The sequence below is a fragment of the Emys orbicularis genome, chromosome 2 (assembly GCF_028017835.1).
Source record: "Emys orbicularis isolate rEmyOrb1 chromosome 2, rEmyOrb1.hap1, whole genome shotgun sequence".
Classification (NCBI taxonomy): domain Eukaryota; kingdom Metazoa; phylum Chordata; order Testudines; family Emydidae; genus Emys; species Emys orbicularis.
This window is the reverse complement of record NC_088684.1, coordinates 5,294,583-5,316,477: the sequence shown is the minus strand read 5'-3', so window position 1 is coordinate 5,316,477 and position 21,895 is coordinate 5,294,583. Positions and strand designations below refer to the sequence as shown.

General features: G+C 46.1%; 2 protein-coding genes across 2 annotated transcripts in view; one reads left to right on the top strand and one right to left on the bottom strand.

The window, feature by feature from the left end:
• The window catches only part of LOC135875216 (DNA ligase 1-like), a 28,976-nt gene extending 21,865 nt beyond the window's left edge, over nt 1–7,111 (bottom strand). Inside the window, exons 1-4 of the mRNA XM_065400208.1 lie at nt 6,975–7,111; nt 5,134–5,236; nt 2,868–2,941; nt 1,697–1,799 (exon numbers count right to left, since the gene is read on the bottom strand). Coding sequence (XP_065256280.1) covers nt 1,697–1,799; nt 2,868–2,941; nt 5,134–5,236; nt 6,975–7,111 — 417 coding nt within the window. The remainder of the gene's footprint in view (nt 1–1,696; nt 1,800–2,867; nt 2,942–5,133; nt 5,237–6,974) is intronic.
• Nucleotides 7,112–15,198: 8,087 nt separating this feature from the next.
• RHPN1 (rhophilin Rho GTPase binding protein 1) overlaps nt 15,199–21,895 on the top strand; it is a 65,767-nt gene continuing 59,070 nt past the window's right edge. The window contains exon 1 of the mRNA XM_065399426.1: nt 15,199–15,297. Within this exon, the coding sequence (XP_065255498.1) occupies nt 15,199–15,297 (99 nt within the window). The remainder of the gene's footprint in view (nt 15,298–21,895) is intronic.

Here is a 21,895-nt window from a genome sequence, read left to right as displayed (position 1 = left end):
AACCCCAATAGACATGGCATTGCCTGCACTTTGGACTCTGGCCTTCTGCTTTCTGTCTGAGTGACAAGAACCAAGAGAGGGCGAGGGGAAGCCCTCCCAGAGTGTTCTCCTCTCTAGCGTTTCACATCACTTCCTGGATTTTCCATGCAGGTCTCCCTCAGACCAGGCTCAGCCTAACCCTGCCAAGCATCTACGATCTGCCAAGATCCCATACGACTCCATGCACTTCATTAACATACTCATTCCACTGTGTATTGTGGACTTACTATATATTTATATCAATGTACACACATCACACAGTACGTCCTCCAGCTGCTGCCAGCTTTGCATTGTGAACATCACTCTTCTCCCCTGAATGTCATACTGCCGGTTTCCCTAGAGCAGCACTTAGAATCAGAGAAATGTAGGGCAGGAAGAGACGTCAAGAGGCGTGGGGTTCCCAAAGTCTTTGAGACACTGTGACGGGTTGAATCACAGAAACCCCCTTGGGAGCTGCCACCCGATGTGCAAAGACTACCCCTGCTTCTGTTTTCCCTGCCAGCTCAGGACTCCAGCACCCTGTCTTGCTGAGCCAGACACTCCCGTCTGCTCCAACACAGACCCAGGGTCTGAATCACTTGTCCCAAAGCTGCAAGTTTACCTGAAAACAGCTCCCAGGAGTGTGCTTGTCTTTAGCACTCAGATGCCCAACTCCCAATGGGGTCTAAACCCAAATAAATCCGTTTTACCCTGCATAAAGCTTATGCAGGGCAAACTCATAAATTGTTCGCCCTCTATAACACTGATAGAGAGATATGCACAGTTGTTTGCTCCCCCAGGTATTAATACATACTCTGAGTAAATTACTAAATAAAAAGTGATTTTATTAAATACAGACAGTAGGATTTAAGTGGTTCCAAGTAGTAACAGACAGAACAAAGTAAGTCACCAAGTAAAATAAAATAAAATGCGCAAATCTATGTCTAATCAAACTGAATACAGATAATCTCACCCTCAGAGATGCTTCAGTAAGTTTTTTCTCAGACTGGACACCTTCCAGGCCTGGGCACAATTCTTTCCCCTGGTACAGCTCTTGTTCCAGCTCAGGTGATAGCTAGGGGATTCTTCATGATGGCTCCTCTCCCCCTCTGTTCTCTTCCACCCCTTTATATATCTTTTGCATAAGGCGGGAACCCTTTGTCCCTCTGGGTTTCCACCGCCCCCCCCTCACTGGAAAAGCACCAGGTTAAAGATGGATTCCAGTTCAGGTGACATGATCACATGTCACTGCAAGACTTCATTACTCACTTGCCAGCACACACATATACAGGGAGACTCACAGGTAAACACAACCATCTGCAGACAATGGTCCTTGGTTAATGGGAGTCATCAAGATTCCAAACCATCATTAATGGCCCACACTTTACATAATTACAATAGGCCCTCAGAGTTACATTTTATATTTCTAGTTTTAGATACAAGAGTGGTACATTTCTACAAATCGGATGATCACACGCAGTAGATTATAAGCTTTGTAATGACACCTTACAAGAGACCTTTTGCATGAAGCATATCCCAGTTACGTTATATTCACTGTTTACCATATTTTTCTAAAGCTATCCCAGTTACATTATATTCACTTATTACCATGTTTTTATAAAACCATATAGACTGCACAACGTCACAGCGTGGGGTTCCCAAAGTCTTTGAGACATACCTGGCTGTGCTTGGCCTTCTCCTCCTCTGGAGCTTCGGACTTTGCTTCCAGCTTTTGGCTGGAGGCTTCATTCTCAACAGCCTCTTCTTGCTTTAGAGAGCTTCTTAGCAAAAACAGACAGACAGAATGGCGGGAAAGCAGGTTTTACCAACAGGCCATTTTGCATTTGAATAAATGAAGCAGAGAAATTGAAGCAGACCCATTTCTATTCTCCTAGGCAGCTCCCCAACTATCTATCAGCTTTTCTGCTGATCCACCAGATTAAAGGTTAGGACCCTCCGGAGCCAGCATCCACCTCCCACACAGCTAACTTGCAGATTCATCAGTAGAACAACCTCGTCTATAAGCCAAACAAAGAGACATTTTCTGAATCTGGCAGTGCTTGATAAGCTGAGCTGATCGCTCCTTGACGCAAACAATGAGAGGGAAAAAGCTGGCGTCATCCCCAATGCTAGAGGGCTCAAATCCAGCTGAGAGCACAGGTAGAAATGAAGTGGTTTCCATCCTAGCCCCTTGTGGAAAAGTAATTCACACCTCGGAAGCCACCATAAAATTCAGCACAACTTGTAGCCTTCTGCTCAAGAGAAAGCAAAGAAAGAAACTGCAGGGTTGGAGAATGCTAGAGGTTCCAGCGGTTCCCCAGCTTCACTGCACTGCAACCCCCTTCTTACAACAAAACTTACTACATGACCCCAGGAGGGGGGACCGAAGCCTAAGCTCTCCTGCCCCGGGCAGGGCAAAACCAAAGCCCAAACCCTGCCATCCTGGGGAGAAGGGGAGGAGGAGCCCAAGCCCCACCGCTGCAGGCAGGGAGCCCCAAAGCCAAAGCCCCAGGGCTTCAGCCCCAGACGGAGGGCCTGTAACCTGAGCCCCAACGCCCAGGGCTGAAGCCCTTGAGCGTCAGCTTCAGCCCCAGACCCCAGCAAGTCTAACACCAGACCTGCTGACCCCAATAAAACGGGGTCGCAACCCACTTTGAGGTCCCGACCCATAGTTTGAGAACTGCTGGGTTCGACCTTGGAACTGCAGTGGGTGGAGAGGATGTGACAAGGGCAAGAACTGATGAGCACTGAGGCAGCTTCATCGCAAATCTAGTATTCTATTGGTCTAAGTGCTCAATCTCCTGCCCTCAGAGGAGATCAGGACAAGTTAATTAAAAGAAAAAAGTTACCTGCTTATGACGTTTTCTTGCAACGGCTTCTCCTTGGATCTCGGCTGTCTCTTCTTCTCTTTTAACGCAGGGGGCTACATGTTGGAACAAAACAGCATGGAAACAACTTGGTACAACACCTAGTTTAGAAGGGCAAAGTGTGTCCAGAGCTAAACATTGCCCCTGTTCCACACAGAGATGCTGGGAGAGGTAGAACAGAATGGTAATATTCTCCATCCAGACTGCACGAGGCGTTCCAGCTCTGTAGCTCATCGAAGAGAAGGTTAAGGGGTGACATGTTCACAGTTTATAACAGGGGTGGCCAACCTGTGGCTCCGGAGCCACATGCGGCTCTTCAGAAGTTAACATGCGGCTCCTTGTATAGGCACCGACTTCGGGGAGGGAGCTACAGGCGCCAACTTTCCAATGTGCCGGGGGGTGCTCACTGCTCAACCCCTGGCTCTGCCACAGGCCTTGCCCCCACTACACCCCTTCCTGCCCTCTCCCCTGAGCCTGCCGTGCCCTCGCTCCTCCCCCTCCCCGCCAGAGCTTCCTGCACGCCACGAAACAGCTGATCAGGAGGTTTGGGAGGGAAGGGGAGACGCTGATTGGCGGGGCTGCCGGTGGGTGGGAGGCCTTGGGAGCGGGGTGGGGGAGCTGATGGGGGGCTGCTGATGTATTACTGGAGCTCTTTGGCAATGTACATTGGTAAATTCTGGCTCCTTCTCAGGCTGGCCACTCCTGGACTATAAGGATCTACATGGGGAACAGAAATGTGATAACAGAGGGCTCTTCAATCTGGCAGACAAAGGTAAAACAAGATCCAACGTCCAGAAGTTGAAGCTAGACAAATTCACACTAGAAATAAGGCACAAATTATTAACAGTGAGAGTAATTAACCACTGGAACAACTTACCAAGGACTGTGGTGGATTCTCCATTACCTGCAATTTTTAAATTAAGATTCGCTGTGCTTCTAAAAGTTCTGCTCCCGTTCAAACAGGAATTAATTCGGGGAAGTCCTATAGGTTGTGCTGTACAGGAGGTCAGACTAGCTGATCACAATGCTCCCTTCTGGCCTTAGAATTTATGAATGTGCGCAAGGAGGCCACAACAGGCTGAACTGAGAGGAACCCTCGCGTGCTGAGGAACTCAAAGCCCTCTACAGAAAACGAAACAATGCCTCAGCTCCACCGGGCTTAAGGTTTATCCACATTATACAGAGAGGGAAACTGAGCCACCAATAGGTTAGGGCCCATTTTTCAGAAGTGTGGTGCAGCCAAACCTCTCACTGAAGTCAACGGGAGCTGCCGGTACTCAGAACACCAAGCTCCCGGTAACCCTCACAAAGTCACACTGCCGGGGTCAGAGGCAGATCCTAACCCCAAGGGTCCCTGTTCTAACCAATAAGCCACACTCCCTCCCATAGCTGGGAAGGTGAGTTTTTGGAGTCCATCATTTAATGCTCCCTACCATGTTCTAAGTCGGAAAAAAACAAACAGATCTAAGGTAACTATAGAATCATAGACTCATAGAATATCAGGGTTGGAAGAGATCTCAGCAGGGCCGGCTCCAGGCACCAACCTGGCAAGCAGGTGCTTGGGGTGGCCGCTCCAGAGAGGGGCAGCACGTCCAGCTATTCGGCGGCAATTCGGCGGACGGTCCCTCACTCCCGCTCGGAGCGAAGGACCTCCCGCCGAATTGCCGCCGCAGATCGCGATCGTGGCTTTTTTGGGGGGGGGGGGCTGCTTGGGGCGGCCCAAACCCTGGAGCCGGCCCTGGACCTCAGGAGGTCATCTAGTCCAATCCCCTGCTCAAAGCAGGACCAACCCCAACTAAATCATCCCAGCCAAGGCTTTGTCAAGCCGGACCTTAAAAACCTCTAAGGAAGGAGACTCCACCACCTCCCTTGGTAACCCATTCCAGTGCTTCACCACCCTCCTAGTGAAATAGTGTTTCCTAATATCCAACCTAAACCTCCCCCACTGCAACTTGAGACCATTGCTTCTTGTTCTGTCAAACTATCTAGACTCCCAACCCTCACAGTGCTGTTACCTCCATATTACAGATGGGTAACTGAGGCACAGAGAGACTAAGTGACTTGCTTAAGTCTAACTGCTACAAATATAGTTCGGGAGAAATCACCTTTCCTATAAAGATGAGTAAACAAAGAGCTGAAGGCAGCAGCCCGGCTGAGAAGCTGTAAGCGGTCACGATCTCGGGCTGCCTGTTTCTCTCAAAAACAAAACACGCATCAGCTCTTGCTTGAAAGGCCAGTTCCCTCCTACCTGGTCCTTTCGCTGAGCTTCCTCCCACTGGCTGTTCAGAGCGTCTGCTCTCGGTTTCTTCTCCTTTTCTTGTCCCTTCTGCTCAGAGACGTTCTTCCGTTTCCTTAGAAGAGGAAGAAAAATACTCCGTGTGATGGGGAAGGGACAAATCAAAGTAGCCAGTTAGGTTTCTTGTAGTTAAGGTGACCAGCTAGCTTCCTAACAAAGACCATATGCACCTTTTCCCCATGTTATTCTCCTTCCTAATTTGTAGTGAGCTAGATACTTTCCCAGAAAATGAAATGAACCTATTTACTGCAATCAATGTGGATGGCTGCTAAACTCACCTGGGGCTATTTTCTATAGCACATTGAAGATGACAATTGTTAGTAATATCAAGTTCAACCTCACAGCATTACGTGTAATAGTAAAAACTGAAATAAAACCATGACTTTCTTTTCCAAGCTATGCTAAGCTACCGGCTCAACTCGTTTGCACAGGCTACGTTCAGGAGTCCAGTCCTAGAGTGCATTTCCTCCTTCTCTTCCCATTGACTTGACAGTGCCTTTGGATCAGGCCCCACTGCTGGTAAATGCAGAAGCATTTCAAGAGAGGACAGTACCTCTGAGGTCACAACCCTTGAAGGAATTTATTTCAACAGTTCTGGCATGAATTCTATCTTACTGGAAAGCAGAAGCGACACTCAGATGTGCCAGCCAGGCCAACACAGCCGGAATTCAAGAAAACAGGAAACAACTGGAGCTTCTCTGAGCCATTTTAGCAACATGCCTTGGGTAAAAGTTTGGGGATGGCCCCATTATCATAGCAGCTGAATAGCTCACAGTCTTTAATCCTCACAAAACCCTTGGGATTCTGGAGGGAATATTATCCCTGAAGCACCTGGCATTGGCCACTGTCAGAAGACAGGATACTGGGCTGGATGGACCATTGATTTGATCCAGTATGGCCATTCTTATGTTCTATTTTAACAGATGGGTTACTGAGACACATACCTACTAAAAACTGCAGGATAGCCAGAGCGGCACGGCTGGTGGGACAGACTAGGATCTGAGTATGTACCTAGCGTCTCGGATGGTATTATAGTTGGGGCGGCTAGCTCCTCCCGCCACCCACACCACGCTGCTATTTTTAGCACACTAGCTCGATCAAAGCTAGCCCGCATACGTCTAGCTGAGCTGGAAATTTTAGCTCCAGCTGCAATGCAGACACACCCTAAATGACTTCCCCAAGGTCACACGAAGAGTCTGTGTCATGGCAGGAAATTGAACCTTCTGAGTCCCAGGCTAGTCCTGGAACCACCAGACCATCCTTCTGTGCTGGTGACCCTCTCAAGCTTCCATACTATATGTTGCTGGAAAGACTCCTACAAACAATATATTGTTGATAACAGTAAATGCACTTCACTGGCTGGTAAGATATTAACAGCCTTATCCGTATTACCTATTATGAAGTACAGGCTTTCTCTCATGCTAGTAGAACCTTTCAAATGGCAAGAAAATGCTTTTTCCAGGAAACCCCTGTATTTGAGGAACAGTGCGTGATCACGGAATTAAGGACCACCGCACAGATGCACATGGGGTAGCGTCAAGGTGGCACATTCAATGTAAACTTTTTGCATTTCCTACTTTTTGAGCATTTAAATTCTTAAGCAGAAGGTGGCAGTACTACACGCTAGTGTATTTTATACTGGTGAAGCTGGAAATCACAGACTTACGATTAATAATATTTAAATAAACATACGACACCATCAAAAAGGTCAAGAGGGCCAATGAGACATTGGATGGCCGATGTCCGTAGCTCTAAGACCATCAATTCGATTCACACATTTTTCATGAAGTTACGGTATATTACTGCTGTCGCTGGAAACCACCTGCCTGTTACTGTCATTCTTAGTCTTCACTGATGAAGATGCTGTCTGGTCAGTTTGGTGATGGTTCCCGACGTCCCTCTCCTCTGCCAACTCTTCGTTATCAATCATTGTGCAAATTCACATCTGCAAAGAAAAGGGCTGCACCAACCAAATGTGTAAAGCAGAAGCATTGTTATTAATGAGAAGAGCTGGCTGGCTGCATAAAGGTTGCAAAGACAACGCCCAGGTGATCTTGCATCACTGCATCTTTAAGTCAGGTACCATGCATGGGGCGCAAGCTCAGTATTTAGTTCAACAAGGAATGTGGTGAAGCATCGCAAGCACAATGCATTTTTAACCTCAAATACTGGACCAAACAATAAAAGAAATAAACTCTGTGCACATCTAGAATATCATGGAGCAACACACAGCACGGGCTCCTACAGAACAAAGCCTGCCAGTCAAACAGGACTGTTAATGTTTTTCTTATCAAGCTATAAAATTAGTAGATACAGAGAACAGATTAGACATGCTACTGGTATTTTAATTATTGATTGTTTTTATTATAGTAGCCCACAGAAGCCTGCCCCAGGTCTGGGGTCTTATTGTGCCGGGCACTGAGTTTCCAATCTACATAGGCAAGACAAAGGAAGAGCGGCGGGGGAAACTGAGGCATAGAAAGGTGTAGTGACTTGCCCAAAGTCACACTGAAGATCCGTAGTGAAGATGGGAATAGAACCCAGACAACAAAAACCAGGTGGAAAAAAATATTAATAATTTGTCTGGATAAATATCAGGGTTTATTTTGGTGGATGGAAGGACAGGGGGGGAAAGTATTTTTCAAAGTATTTTGCAGTACTAAAACAGAACTCAAAACATGATGCCACCTCTGAGTTTAAGAAAACAATACATCTCTAATCCCCAAATAAAACTTTGCATTTGAATAAACAGTTTACTGTCCTAGACTTAGAACTATTAGCCTATAAATATTTACATTTAATAATTGGGCCACACCATTTGCAGTGCATTCACTCAACTTCACCCTTTTCTCCTGTTTCTTAAAACTTTCAAACACTTCCTTGTGTTCTGAAACGTATTTTGATACAGATTTTTGTTTTCTTTCCATTTTAGTGTGTCAGACCTTTAAACTGTTATCTGCTAACAGCTTGAAATGTGTCCGTGGTGGGCATGAGATTGATCAGGATGTTCAGATGCACACATACTTCAGAGCTTGCATGCGTGCCTGTTTGTTTATGTGTGTATCTTCCACTAATACATGGCCTTACTTCAACAGGCAATTTTGCATCTACACAGGCTAATGTATTATCGTAATACATATATCTCATGCAATGTATTGTATTTTCCTAATAAAACAAGTTATTTTTTTATATATTTGAATGACACAAAAGTAGGGTGAAAATCAGAAAAAAATTAATAATACTTTTTGTAAAACTCAAGATTTTTTATTGGGGGGGGGGGGTAAAAATCAGTTTAAACTGAAAACAAAGAGGCTTACACATACCCTACCTTCAGCTCACAGCTCTTAGTGATGTCTGAGCACCCCCAGCGTTCATTGAAAATCAGGCCTTCAGGCCCCCATCCTCAAAGGTATTTATTCCCTTCTGTAACTCCCATTTAAATCAAGGGGTAAATAATTCTGAGACTCCTGGCCTTAGAGTCTAAAATAAAGTACTAAAAAATGAAGGTAACTAAAATTATAGGCAACTTTGAAAGTGTGCTCAAATTTACAAAAGAAATCTGTGCAGAGCTGGGAATAAAATCTAGATTCCCCCCGCCCCCCCAACTCCTAGTTCTGCCCCTTAACAAAATCACCTTTCCCACCTAAGCAGGAATGTAGCAGGTTGCGGGGAGGGCACAGTGGGCATTCAGGATTGATTATGCTTTTATTGTATTACTAACCCTGGGTGCAGAATTAGCAGCACGTTCATTACAGCATTTTATCAATTACTGGACAACCAAGAAGTGAGTGAACACCAGACAGGGGCAGAAAAATAAAACAAAGCACAGTGAGAAAACAGATCTCTCTCTAGAGGGAGAGAGAGAGAGTTTGACAAACTTCATCTGCCCATGAAAGACCTAAGAACTTTAGGCAGAACAGGACTGGGAAAAAATCAAGTCCATACTGGATGCAAATAATGCAACCAAAGTGTGACTGGAATGACATTGGGTCACTTCCTTTCTCTGAAGGAAGTTAGCCCCTTTCCTACAAAAACTTGGCTCCTTCATCTCGAGAAACAAGTGGGAGGGAAAATAAGGGGCTTGCAAACTTTTGGAGGAAATAAGACAATTCTTTCTGTTAAAACCCTCATGCTTTAAAAGCCCTTTCACTATATAATCTTAAATGGTACTGGATATTTGCTGGCGGAAGCTCACCTGTTTGAGGTAACACCCGGCTAAATAACATTTGTTAAGAAGAGATTCCCTCATGAATAGCTTCCTTGCTTTCCTCTCTAGGGGAAGTGCCCCCTTGGAGGAGCTTGATTTAAAGACCCCACTCATCCCTGATTGGAAGAGACTCAGCCCAAAGAGCATTCTGGGACATGTAGTCTTAAAATCAAAGTTAAACCAGTGGAAAGAGGCTGTCTAAGCCTTGGGGGGAATTCTGGGAAAATTCACTTATATGAAAGGGGCCTCAGTTTACCTATATTAGCTTTACCAGTCCTAGGCTAGCTAGTGGATGGAGTAACTATTATCACAGTTGGGGACATGTAAGTCCAGTATTTGGTCAGTGTTACAACATCTGTTTCTTGAACTGTGGTTTTGATTTTTATCAATTTTGTAATAAGACAGGGTTGTATTTCTCCATGAGGCTGACTTCTTTATGACTAGATAGCCAAGAAATAAATAAGGTCTTAGGAATTTTCCAGTGCTATAGGTATTGCCTTTCGGGGCTTCACTGGTTTTTCTCAGAAGCTTGGCTCCAACCTTAGTTAGTTGCTCCTACAAACAAACAAACAAACACACACACACACACCCCTGGGGTGGGAGGGCAGCCTGCTTCTCCTTCCCTCATTTATAAGGGTTCTGTTTTTAATGTGCATGACTTAGTTAAAAGCCGGCCGAGAGAGTTCTCTTGTGCAAAGCTTTGCAGGCCCCTGGTCCCTTTTCCCCAAAGCTGTGAAACAAACCATTTTCCACAAACTCTTCTAATCTTTCTTAGTTCCCAGTCCCCCTTTTGCTTGTCTGTATCGGACCCACTTCTTTCCCAGTTCCTAGTGCCTGTTCAATAAACCAGTAAGGAGTATACTGGTAGCACGTTCTACCCATATTTTGCAGCATGCCTCTACTGTACCTTCCAGCAAGTGAGTTAAAGGGAGCAGCTTTCTATGCACATACTTAACCAGGAGTTATTAATTCATAAACACTGTTTCTGAGTGTCCTTCCAGGTTTCATGCTGCTCCAGGGGGTGAGAGGTGGCCCCCAGAAAGAAGTGAGCATTTGCCCTGGAAAGAATGCAAGCTAGTATTTTTTAGGGACAGCAACACCAGACAACTATCTGGTGTAAAAACGTGGAGCGATCTCCAAGGGGGGCAAACAGGCTCTGCTCCTTGCAAGCATCTAGTGCTTTGCAAACGTTTGCATAGGCGACCTTCTCTACCTTAGACGTGGCTTCTAGGAACAGTTAATCAATTGAACCCAGCTACCAAGGGAGGCTGTGCAATTGCTGTGGGAGGGTGGGAATGTACTTTGATCCCATCGATCCCTCCTTTACCTGGCAAGCCTGAGAGGGTGAGATAGTAGTTTCCTCCCCCTGGCTTGATGCAGATGGTGTGACTCTCTGTTTTCCTGGATCACCATCCACGCCCTGCAACTGGCTGTAATTAGACACAACAAACTAGCCCAGCCGCTGCTAATCAGATGGCACCGCTCCAGCTGGAGGTCTGCTAAATAACCTGAGATCCACAGAAAACCTGGAGCAAAAATCCTGGAGTGACCTCAGCTGGCATGTTCCATGCCTAACATTGCTTCCAATGAAGTAATGACAGAACAAGGAGCAATGGTCTCAAGTTGCAGTGCGGGAGGTCTAGGCTGGATATTAGGAAACACTTTTTCACTAGGAGGGTGGTGAAGCACTGGAATGGGTTACCGCGGGAGATGGTGGAATCTCCTCCCTTAGAGGTTTTTAAGGCCTGGCTTGACAAAGCCCTGGCTGGGATGATTTAGTTAGGGTTGGTCCTGCTTTGAGCAGGGGGTTGGACTGGATGACCTCCTGAGGTCCAGGGCCGGCTCCAACCCTAATCTTCTATGATTCTATTAAGTTAATGGCAAGTCTGATGGGAAGCAAAATTGGGCCCAGAGCTTGTAACTAGCGGGACTGGGACGGTGTGTTCCTAGATTTCTTCCTTCAAGGTGAAGCACAGTTGTCAGCTCTTGAACATTAAACTAAACTCTTAAGAAATAGGGGTGGTTCCTCCTGGACAACTTCCCTGGGAGAACTGTTTTGATCCTGGTTGCAGCAGGCTTGCAAAATCTCACCCACAGCCTGAGTGACTGTTCTTGCTGGGTGAGTATAATAATCACTGACTCCACTCCCCCCGGCGAACAGCAATCACCAGGGTAAATGGCAAGCAAGGAGTCTTCCTCGGTCTTGGTTAGTAAACTTTCAGGCTTATTCTGCGAGTCAGAGTTATAGCAAGAAGCTGTAAAAACTCATGTTCAGGGGCATCCCATACGCTTGTTTTGTTCATCCACCTCCAGCTGCGTTTGCCTGGGCTGCCATCTAGATAAACCTAATCCTGCCGTCCGCCTGGTGACCCCGTCAGTGGAGATCTTCAAGGCTAGTCAGGACACCCGTGTATTATTAGGAATGACTTGGGGATAATGAATCAAGTGAGACTAGATGAGCCATGAAAGATCCTTCCTAACCCAAACTGGATTTAGCCAGTGTAAGTCTCATCCTAACATAACTTTCCGGGCACTATTCTGCCCTTCTATTATTGCCAGGGCTGCTGAAGGAATAGCAAGCAGCAATGCTCTACTAATGACTAATATCTAGCTTCTTTCACAGATCTCAAACCACTTTACAAAGGAGGTCAGTACTGGGCAAAAGAGCTCTTGATATTCCTAGCTAGGGTGAGACCATCTCCGGGTAGCACACTGGCTGTTCACTGGACCACTAGCCAGAACACCGAAGTTGGTTAATGAATCCAGATCTCTCAGTGCAGTTCAGAGAGTGTATGAAGCACTAGTGGATGAAATAAAGCAAACGAGGGTGGAGCGTGCCCAGCAGTATCAGTGTTTGACTTAAGTGCTCTGGTTTGTAATGTTGGTGATAGTCTGAGTAGCATGCATCAAAATTAGTCTTAACAGAGTTTCCTACTCAGTAATATAAAGTGAACCAGGAGCAGCAGGAGTCTGTCTGCATTAAAGCACCCAGAATAGCTGGAGTTTCATGAACAAGGATCCCTAAATTTCCTGTCTATACATATATAGACAGTAAATTTAGGGATCCTTGTTCCTAGATGTACTCTGCCACGGGTGCAGATATTGCAGAACATAGTGATACATAAATCCTGCACTTGCCCTTTGTGCCACACCCAACCCTGTCCTAAAACTAGGTTTTAAAAAAAACACCAGACCAAATAGCAAATCAGCTACTACATCTGAGTTAAGATAGTGACCGTCTCTATCCTGTATTCTGATTGGATATCCCTCTCCACCTTTCTCCTAAATTCCCTGCTGCTGCTGAGCCAATTTGTGCCTGTTAGGAGACCAAATAAGATGCACCCTTTTTAAATGGGTTATGGTGACAGTGTGCTCAGTACTGTATGACATGTGATGTATGATCCTGGCCCTAAAGGGCCTACAACAGAAAAAGATGACAAGAGGATGTACTGGAAAAGCAGAAGTGGGGATAAGTTAGTGTATAGGCTTTTATTAACTTAATAGTACAAAAGTTTAATATTTAATACAATAATTTGACCCTCATTATTAAATGAGTGCACTCCTGTCTAATTGTGCACCGTTCAAGCTGCATGCTGAATGAGGCAGGGCCCCTGTGGAAAAATTATGTGATCATGTAATTAAAGGCTTAGATTTGTACTGTGGTAGCACCTAGAGTTCCTAATGAAGACTCAAGAGCCTGTTCTGTTAGGTGCGCTACTTTACACACATAAGAAGGAATTCCCCTATTCCCAGATGTGCTAAGACTGTGAACATGAGTCTACAGGTGGGTACAATAAATTCTGGGAAAGAGATGAGGACAAGGTAACAATGAAGCAATCCTATTTCGTATCATAAGCAGCAGCCTCAGTATTCTCACTGCCTGACAGTTTCAGAGACAAGGTGGGTGAGGTAATATCTTTTATTGCTGCAGCACCATAGCATCGTTGCTTCCTATACTGACAGAAGAGGTTTTTCTATTGATGTAGGACGGTGATACATCTCCTTGAGTGGCAATAGCTAGGTTGATGAAGGAATTCTTCCATCAACCTAGCTACGTCCAGCTGGCGGGGGAAGAGGTTATATCAGCTTAACTACAGCATTCAGGAGGGAGAATTGTTCACACCCATGTGTGATGTAGCTAGTCTGTTTAACTTTTAAGTATAGACCAATGCCCAAACTGTACGCATTAGAATACAGAGGGGGAAGTAGTTAGTGTTGCACATGCAGCCTTAAGAATGGCATTTCCAGACTCTTGAGTGCTTTTCTACACAATTTCTATTCTCTCTACTGTAGTTTTTGATAGAGTTGTCTAGCACTTGCTTGTTTGAAAGAGAAACTGCTCTAAAAAGCCAGGGACTTCATGACATAACAGGCCAACAGAGGAGCAGCCCAAGAGGAACAGGTTTTGCTCCTACCTCGGTCCAAGGTGAACTGGATTTCTTGACTGAGGGCGCTTGGGTGCAGCAGCACCGCTGTAGTGCTTTAAGAAAGCTGCTCTAAACCAGGGGTGGCCAACCTGTGGCTCTTGAGAAGTTAATATGTGGCTCCTCATATAGGCACCAACTTTCCAATGTGCCGGGGGGTGCTCACTGCTCAACCCCTGGCTCTGCCACAGCCCCTGCCCTCACTCCACCCCTTCCTGCCCCCTCGCTTGAGCCTGCCGTGCCCTCGCTCCTCCCCACCCAGAGCCTCCTGCATGCCATGAAGCAGCTGATCGGGAGGTAGGGGCTGCTGGTGGGTGGGAGGCACAGGGAGCTGTGGGGGTGGGGGAAGTTGATGGGGGGCTGCTGACGTATTACTGTGGCTCTTTAGCAATGCACATTGGTACATTCTGGCTCCTTCTCAGGCTGGCAACCCCTGCTCTAAACCAACAGGAGAGAGCTCTCCCATTGGAGTAAATAATGGGCCTCCACAAGAGGCGATAGTTATGCTGGCAGAAGCTCTCTTGCTGACATAGCACGCCCTACACCCACACTTAGGTTGACATAACTACTTCGCTTAAGGGTGTGGATTCACACCCCTGAGCAACATAGTTTTAGGGAAGTAATTCTGTAGTGCAGACCCTGCCCTTAGACAAATGCACCACAAATTGCAGTGACAGTGGGGTGGAGGTGGTGTAAACTCCTGCTGGGACAGGGCTGAGGTGAGGGTTCAGCTCAGGCTGCTGCAGGGAAGGGCAGTGCCTCCGAGAAAAGGGATTTACATGCATTTTGCATTGCTACTAGTGCCTTCCCTCAAACAGCAAGGGACCAGATGTTGGAGGGGTGGGAACAGAGAGGGTTGCAGTGGCCCAGATGTGAGACAAGGCTGGAGGGGTGTGTGTGTCCCAGATCTGGCTGGGGGAGAGGGGGTGCAGTGGACCAGATGTGGCAGGGGCGGGAGAAAAGAGGGTTGCGGTGGCCCAGCTGTGAGACAGGGCTGGGGGCGGGGGGGAGTTCAGAGGCCGCGTGCAGTCCTCCCTGCGCGCGTCTCCACACAAGGCCGTGCCCGGGCATCCCCGCCCCCGTGACGTCCTCGGCGTTCTAATTCCCACCGTTGCCAGGGGCGACAGGGTCTCCTCCCCCGGGCACCGTTTAGGCAGCGAGCGGGGCGGGGACGCCACTGGCCCCACCCCCCGTTCTCGCTGCCATTGGACACAGGCGCTTTCACTCGAAGGCAGCCCGCCACTCTATTGGCCGGAGCGGTCCCTATCTCCCGCCCCTCCCTGGAGCTGGCGGTTAGCCGCCGTTGTAGAAGCCAGAGTGCCGCGGCTGCCGTCCTGGCTGAGGGGAGCGCGGCCGCCCCCAGAGCCGCCAGGGTCCCCCGCCACCATGGTTCCCGCGGAGGGCAGCCCGGGCGGCCGAGGGGACGCGGTGGGAGACGGCGGCTTCCTCCTGCTGCGGCCCCCGGAGAGCGGCAGCGTCCGGAAGGTGAGTGAGGGGCGCGGGGCAAGGACCTGCAGAGAGCAGCCCCCCGAGGCGGCCAGCGGGCCCCGGGCCGGGGCGGGGGGGGGTAGAGCCCTTCTCTTCCCTTCCCGCCTCCCCCCCCCGGTGCCAGCCGCCCCCGTGCCAGGGCGGGGGGGGTAACGCCCTCCTCCCCCCCCGGTGCCAGCCTCCCCCGTGCCAGGGCAGTGAGGGGGGGGTAGCGCCCTTGTCTCCTCTTCCCTGTGCCAGGGCAGTGGGGGGGGGGGTAGCGCCCTTGTCTCCTCTTCCCCGTGCCAGGGCAGGGGGGGGTAGAGCCCTTCTCCCCTTCCCCCGGTGCCAGCCTCCCCTGTGCCAGGGTAGTGAGGGGGGGGTAGCGCCCTTGTCTCCTCTTCCCTGTGCCAGGGCAGTGGGGGGGGGGGGTAGCGCCCTTGTCTCCTCTTCCCTGTGCCAGGGCAGTGGGGGGGGGGGTAGCGCCCTTGTCTCCTCTTCCCCGTGCCAGGGCAGGGGGGGATAGAGCCCTTCTTCCTTCATCCCTGGTGCCAGCCTCCCCTGTGCCAGGGTAGTGGGGGGGGGTAGCGCCCTTGTCTCCTCTTCCCTGTGCTAGGGCAGTGGGGGGGGTAGCGCCCTTGTCTCCTCTTCCCTGTGCCAGGGCAGTGTGGGGGGGGGGGGTAGCGCCCTTGTCTCCTCTTCCCCGTGCCAGGGCAGGGGGGGATAGAGCCCTTCTCCCCTTCCCCCGGTGCCAGCCTCCCCTGTGCCAGGGTAGTGGGGGGGGGGTAGCGCCCTTGTCTCCTCTTCCCTGTGCTAGGGCAGTGGGGGGGGGGTAGCGCTCTTCTCCCACGATGGGGTGCCCCTGGTGCCTGAACACCTCCCTGGTGCCAGGACGATGCAGGGGGTGGGGGCTAGCCAGTGCATGTTGGTACTGGGTGACGGCTGCTGGTACGTTTCAGCTTGCCTTTCTTTCCCGCAGGAAAGTTACTATTCCCATCCCACTAAAGTATTGTGTGTGTTCTACCTCTCACTATTAACTGTTACTACAATGTAAGCAGCATGGCATTGCATAGTGTTCTTGCTCATGTAGCTAAGGTTTTGTAGTAGGTGGGCATATGTGGTAGTCGCCATGCTGGCAATTTTACCGTATGTGTTTACTTATTTAGCTGTTTAGTTTATATGAATTTATCTGCTAGATCTGACTGCTAATTAAACTAGTGATGCAACCAAAATTTAATAATAGGAGGGAGGAAAAACTTCAAGGGGTGTTCTTAGAACTTTAAAATGTTAGCATTGCTTATATGAGGGTTTTTAATGTAGGTAGTGTGCTGGCAAATTGCTACTGTACTACTCTTGCATTCAGAGTATTTTACAAACACTAGTTGTAAAACCACCATAAGGTGGGTAAATAATGGCTTTCGAAACTGTGTGAAGTGTGCCAATTTCTATGTGTTCTGAAAGTTTGTTTGCTAATTTGATGTAAATTGTCATTGTAATCTGATGTGTATCTACAGCTCTTCCTCAAACAAATCTCCCATTTAGTTCAGTAGATGTTTTGCCTTAGTAAGGGCTGTAGGTTTGAATCCACAGCCTCTTCTAGGTAAAGATCAATAAAGAATCTTCAGTCAAGTACTAATTTTTAACCTTTCTGATTTAATTTAAAGGGACACAGTCAACTTAAGTCACATTTGTCTCAGAATTTTCCTGTGGTATTTATAACTGCAGGTGCTAGTCTAGGGTGACCAGATGTCCCAATTTTATAGGGACAATCCCGATTTTTGGGTCTTTTCCTTATATAGGCTCCTATTACCCTCCCACCCCCTGTCCCAATTTTTCACATTTGCTATCTGGTCACCTTAGGTGCCACCTATAACAAAAGATTAGTAAGGAGTGTGTGTTGTAGCTTACTTTATAGTTTGTTTCACGGTTTCTCTTCTGCAAGGGAGTCCATTTACTGTGTGCGTGGGGTCCTCTTGACAGCAACAGGCAGGAGAGAAACATCTGAAGTAAGAAAACATGGTTGTAAAACTACAAAAACTGACCTGAGAACTCAAGAACAACTGTAGCACCTGTAATGACTTGACACTTTATTTAAAAAAAAAAAAAAAGACTACAAGTTGGCGGTGTCTCTTTAAAGAAGAATCAGTAACTGTAATGCATTCATTGCTCAGAAAGAGAACTGTGTTGATGTGGTTGCTATGGCTTTACTGTTTTGTGGAGAATCACAGATACTACAAAAAGAACAGGAGTACTTGTGGCACCTTAGAGACTAACAAATTTATTTGAGCATTATTAGTCTCTAAGGTGCCATAAGTACTCTTGTTCTTTTTGCGGATACTGACTAACACGGCTGCTACTCTGAAACCTGACAGATACTACAGTAACAGTTATCTTCTGTACAGGCTAATGTTCTGTCACTGAGGCGCTGATACATCTGTTCCCTACTTGTGCACAGAACTGGTCTACTGCCCTAACTTTTGTGACATGCAAACTGCTCGATGCTTGCACCATCATGTCTCATTTTAGTGATTTCCTCACTCACCCTCCTTCCCCCCCCCCCCCCCCCCCATGATTAGAGTAACTTTTTACAGGTTGGAGCATTTGGACTTGATTTTTTTTTTTTATTTATCCTTTATCTTTTGTTCAGTGTATCAGTCAACATTGAGAATCTTTTTAGAGAGTTTTAACAAATAAACAGACTCATTATTAAAAAATTGTCATACAGCTATTATAATAGCCTTTTTTTAATGGTGTATTGTTATAAAGCATATCTTGTAATGCAGCCTCCCTCAGAAAAATGGAACTCGCTTATAGTGTGGTGCTGTCTGAGTTTGAGGCTGTATTGCTATATTAAACACCTAATAGAGCTTGCTGCAGGACAGTAGCTTTTCCTATGTAAAAGGACAAAATATCAATCTGGATGATCTGCCTGTTAGATCTGCTGTGCTACCACAACATGCATTGCTTCTCAAATGTTGGTAGCTCCTTAAGTGGATTTTCTTGGGCTAAAAATATTAGAGATTTTTTTAAATCTATTCTTATGCTTCAGGCTCTTACAATTTGAGGAACCTACATTTCAACCACCACTACCAGTTTTCTTTGAAATGTGACTAGACAATGACATTTTTATAATATTTAAACTTTGGTCCTAAAGTATCTAACAGTTTTTCTCTTAAAAATAAAATAACTGGTAATATTAAGGGCCTGACACTTCAAACGTTTGCTCACTGGAAGTAATGCTTATTGTAGTCAGGAGTCCCATTGACTTCAGTGGATTTCTTGCCCTAGGCCCTAATTCAAAAGCATCCCTGTCTAGGACAATATTTTAAGCAGTACTGGAAGGCCCACCTGCCCAGATGCTATGGTGATGAACACAGAATAAGAGCCTATGTACAGTAATGCATATATCTGTTCTGTATATGTTTTTTTATACTGCATTCATCACCATGTGTGTGTTTGCATTATAAGAACCTAAACTAGGCCTTGGACTATGTCCTGAACTCTACATAGGATCCACATGAATGGATCCAGAGGCAGGATTGGGGTCCTAGACTTAAAATGTTTCATTTAATTATAGCAATGTCTTTCTTTTGTGCTGCAGCAGGAAGCCAAGCTAGCATTTCTAATTATAACCCTCTGTAGGTCTTTAGAAAATGGAATTTTTTTCTAAAAAAGCCTCATTATACTGAAATTTGGCCCATAGAGTTATAGCATATGAGTAATGTAGATATTTGCATTTTTTTAAAATAAATATCTCAAACCTGTCGTAAGCTAGACAAGTAAACATAAAACAGCAAGACTGCCACATTCACCCCTGGCAAAAATAGGCACAACCCCAATGACACTTATCTTTAGCTATTGTATCTCCAAATGGTTTTATAGAGAGTCTGAAATACTGTAACTTGTCAGTGATGGACTCTAATTGCTTTTGGTATTTTGGGAGTGAAATAAAACTAAGGCGGATAAAAACCTGACACAGCTTTAGCTTTTTAGAGTATGTACCTAGTGTTGTCTCTGTTGTTGCTATTCATGGGCTGAATTTGTTTTAGCTTTTACTATCTCTAATTTACCATATAGTGGCTAAATCCTGCCATCTTAATTCAGCAGTACTCTCTCATCAGAATCACTGAACTCTTCCTGAGCAAAAACTACAGAATTAGGTTTTCAGAATGTTTTGTTCTGCATTTCAAACTCTCTCATACCCTTTTTCTCCTGTACAAAATGTGCATTGTTTCCCTATTGTAGCAAACTTGCAGATTTAAGTGTGCAATATTTGTAAGTTCAATTACCCTGTGGTGGTAACTCACTGTTTGTGAGGTGCTAAATTGGCAGCCTTGCAGATTCAAGTCTTTGTGGTTAGCATAAAACAAAACCTGCAGTAGTATAAACTGTCCACGTGCTGCCCCACCAAGGCTCCTCAACCTTTCCTGGATGTATGGCCTCTGAGGATAGGATCATTCAGACTCCATGGAACATTCAGTCTTTTATCTCTCCTGTGACTGCCAGTAAGATTTTTTGGGGGTGTGTGTGTGCAAGATGTGAACACCAGAAAATGAGCTAGTTAGTACTAGTTCACCTCAGTTCATACATTGTAAGGCACCAAACAATCATCAGTCACAGTTGCCCCAGGCGGCATTCAAACCTAAACTTAGAAGTGAAATACTTAATGGTCCCTTATTATTGATGATTTGCATTACTATAATGCCTAAGAACCGTAGTCATGGACCAGGACCCTATTGTGGTAGGTGCTGTACAGACACAAAACAAAAAGACAGTCCGTGCCCTAAAGCGTTTACAGTCTGCGGCTATGTCTACACTACCACTTGTGTTCGTATAACTAATGTAGCTCAGGAGTGTGAACATGGAATTTCTGTGGCGTTTTAGAGACAGTTCACTGTGTCAATGTGGGCAGCCACAAACCATGACACACGTTGTTGATGACTGGAAAATGTCTCAACTTCCTGGAGATCTTTGTGCCTTGAACATCGTTGATAAGAACGCTGTTGGCTTGGCTTGACTGGATTGCATACGCCAAATAAATAAATAGATGCAAACTTGCAATTTATGACCTCAAGTAAGGAACAGGTCTCAGGAATAGCTAATTCTGTTTTCATGCTGCTAGATACCTAATTGGTAGAGGGGAAGGAGTTGGGAGAACTGCTCCAGAAAATGATCAAATGTTCAAAAGCATCAGCTGCTCCCTGATATGTGAAGATGCCCATCTGGATGTATTAAAGATTACTTCTGAAGTGTAAAAGTTTTAAACCTTTACTGGAGTGTATGTCTGGCTTCCCCCTCAACATCTACATGCATCTTCACACTTCTCAACGTGCAACCTGTTCTCCATTATGCATCATTTCATAGGGCTTGTCTACACTGGCACTTTACAGCGCTGCAACTTTCTCACTTGGGTGTGGAAAAAACACCCCCCTAAGCGCTGCAAGTTTCAGCCCTGTAAAGTGACAGTGCACCAGCGCTGGGAGCTATTTCCCTCGTGGAGGTGAGGTTTTTTTATATAGTGCTGGGAGAGCTGGCTCTCCCAGTGCTCTGCCACGACTACACAAGCCACGTTAAAGTGCTGCTTCGGCAGCACTTTAACGTTGCTAGTGAAGACGTGCCCTTAGTATGACTTAATCCTGGAGTTAAACTGACATTAATCACAGGCAGCCTTGCAGATTCAAGTCTTTGTGGTTAGCATGAGTAGAATTTTCATTGCTATAGTCCTCCATCTGTAACTTCTTTGTGAGTTGTACTAACATTGGCTCCCTTATACTTTAACTGTTAGGTGGGAGTTTAGACTCCTTCAGGCCTACTAATTAGCATCACCTCTGAATGTTGCGCTCCAGCTGGAGCCATGGTTAGTCAGCACCAGTCTCCTAGGTGTGGTATCAGAAAGCACACCTATCAATGTTGTCTAAGAAGCATCCATAAGCATTAAGGTGCAAAGTATGGTGTTTGATAACTATGTCAAAACAAAGCATTGATAAGGGCTTGTCTGCATGAGGAAAGTTACCAGCATACTTTGGCTTCAAACAATTAGATTTTATCAGTAAATGTTGATTTCATGCGCCCCCACCCCCTTGCCCAAATGGACAGAAAAATATATCCATCAATAATAATAGAAATTTACAGATAGGCAAAGTAAGAAAAATGCTGCTTGAGAACTTATTAGTTTGATTTAAGGATATTTATTTTGTATATTTTGATGTGGTGACAATTTGTGCTTTGATGGTTACAAAGCTTTAACTTTTTGAATCTCAACATCTGCTGTCATTAAGTTGTCTGATTTCTCCCCCCCATAAGTTCCCAAACTGTGAATATTTAAATTGATAAAAATAAAAAATGGTTAAAAGTAAACATTGATATTATCCATCAAAATTATTTTTAAAAAATCTGATTTTTGCCAAGCTTACTTGTTAGTATATCTCCCTATGTAGATGCTCCGGTAACAGAATAAGTGTCCATGTGAGGATTTATACAAGTATAACTACAGCAGTATAATTATACTTGTAAATTTCCCCATGTACACACATCTTAAATCAGCAGGAATTACCAGATGACATGTAAGGGGCCTCGTCTATCTTTTGTCCCCTCCACTTTGCATGAGACCAATCTC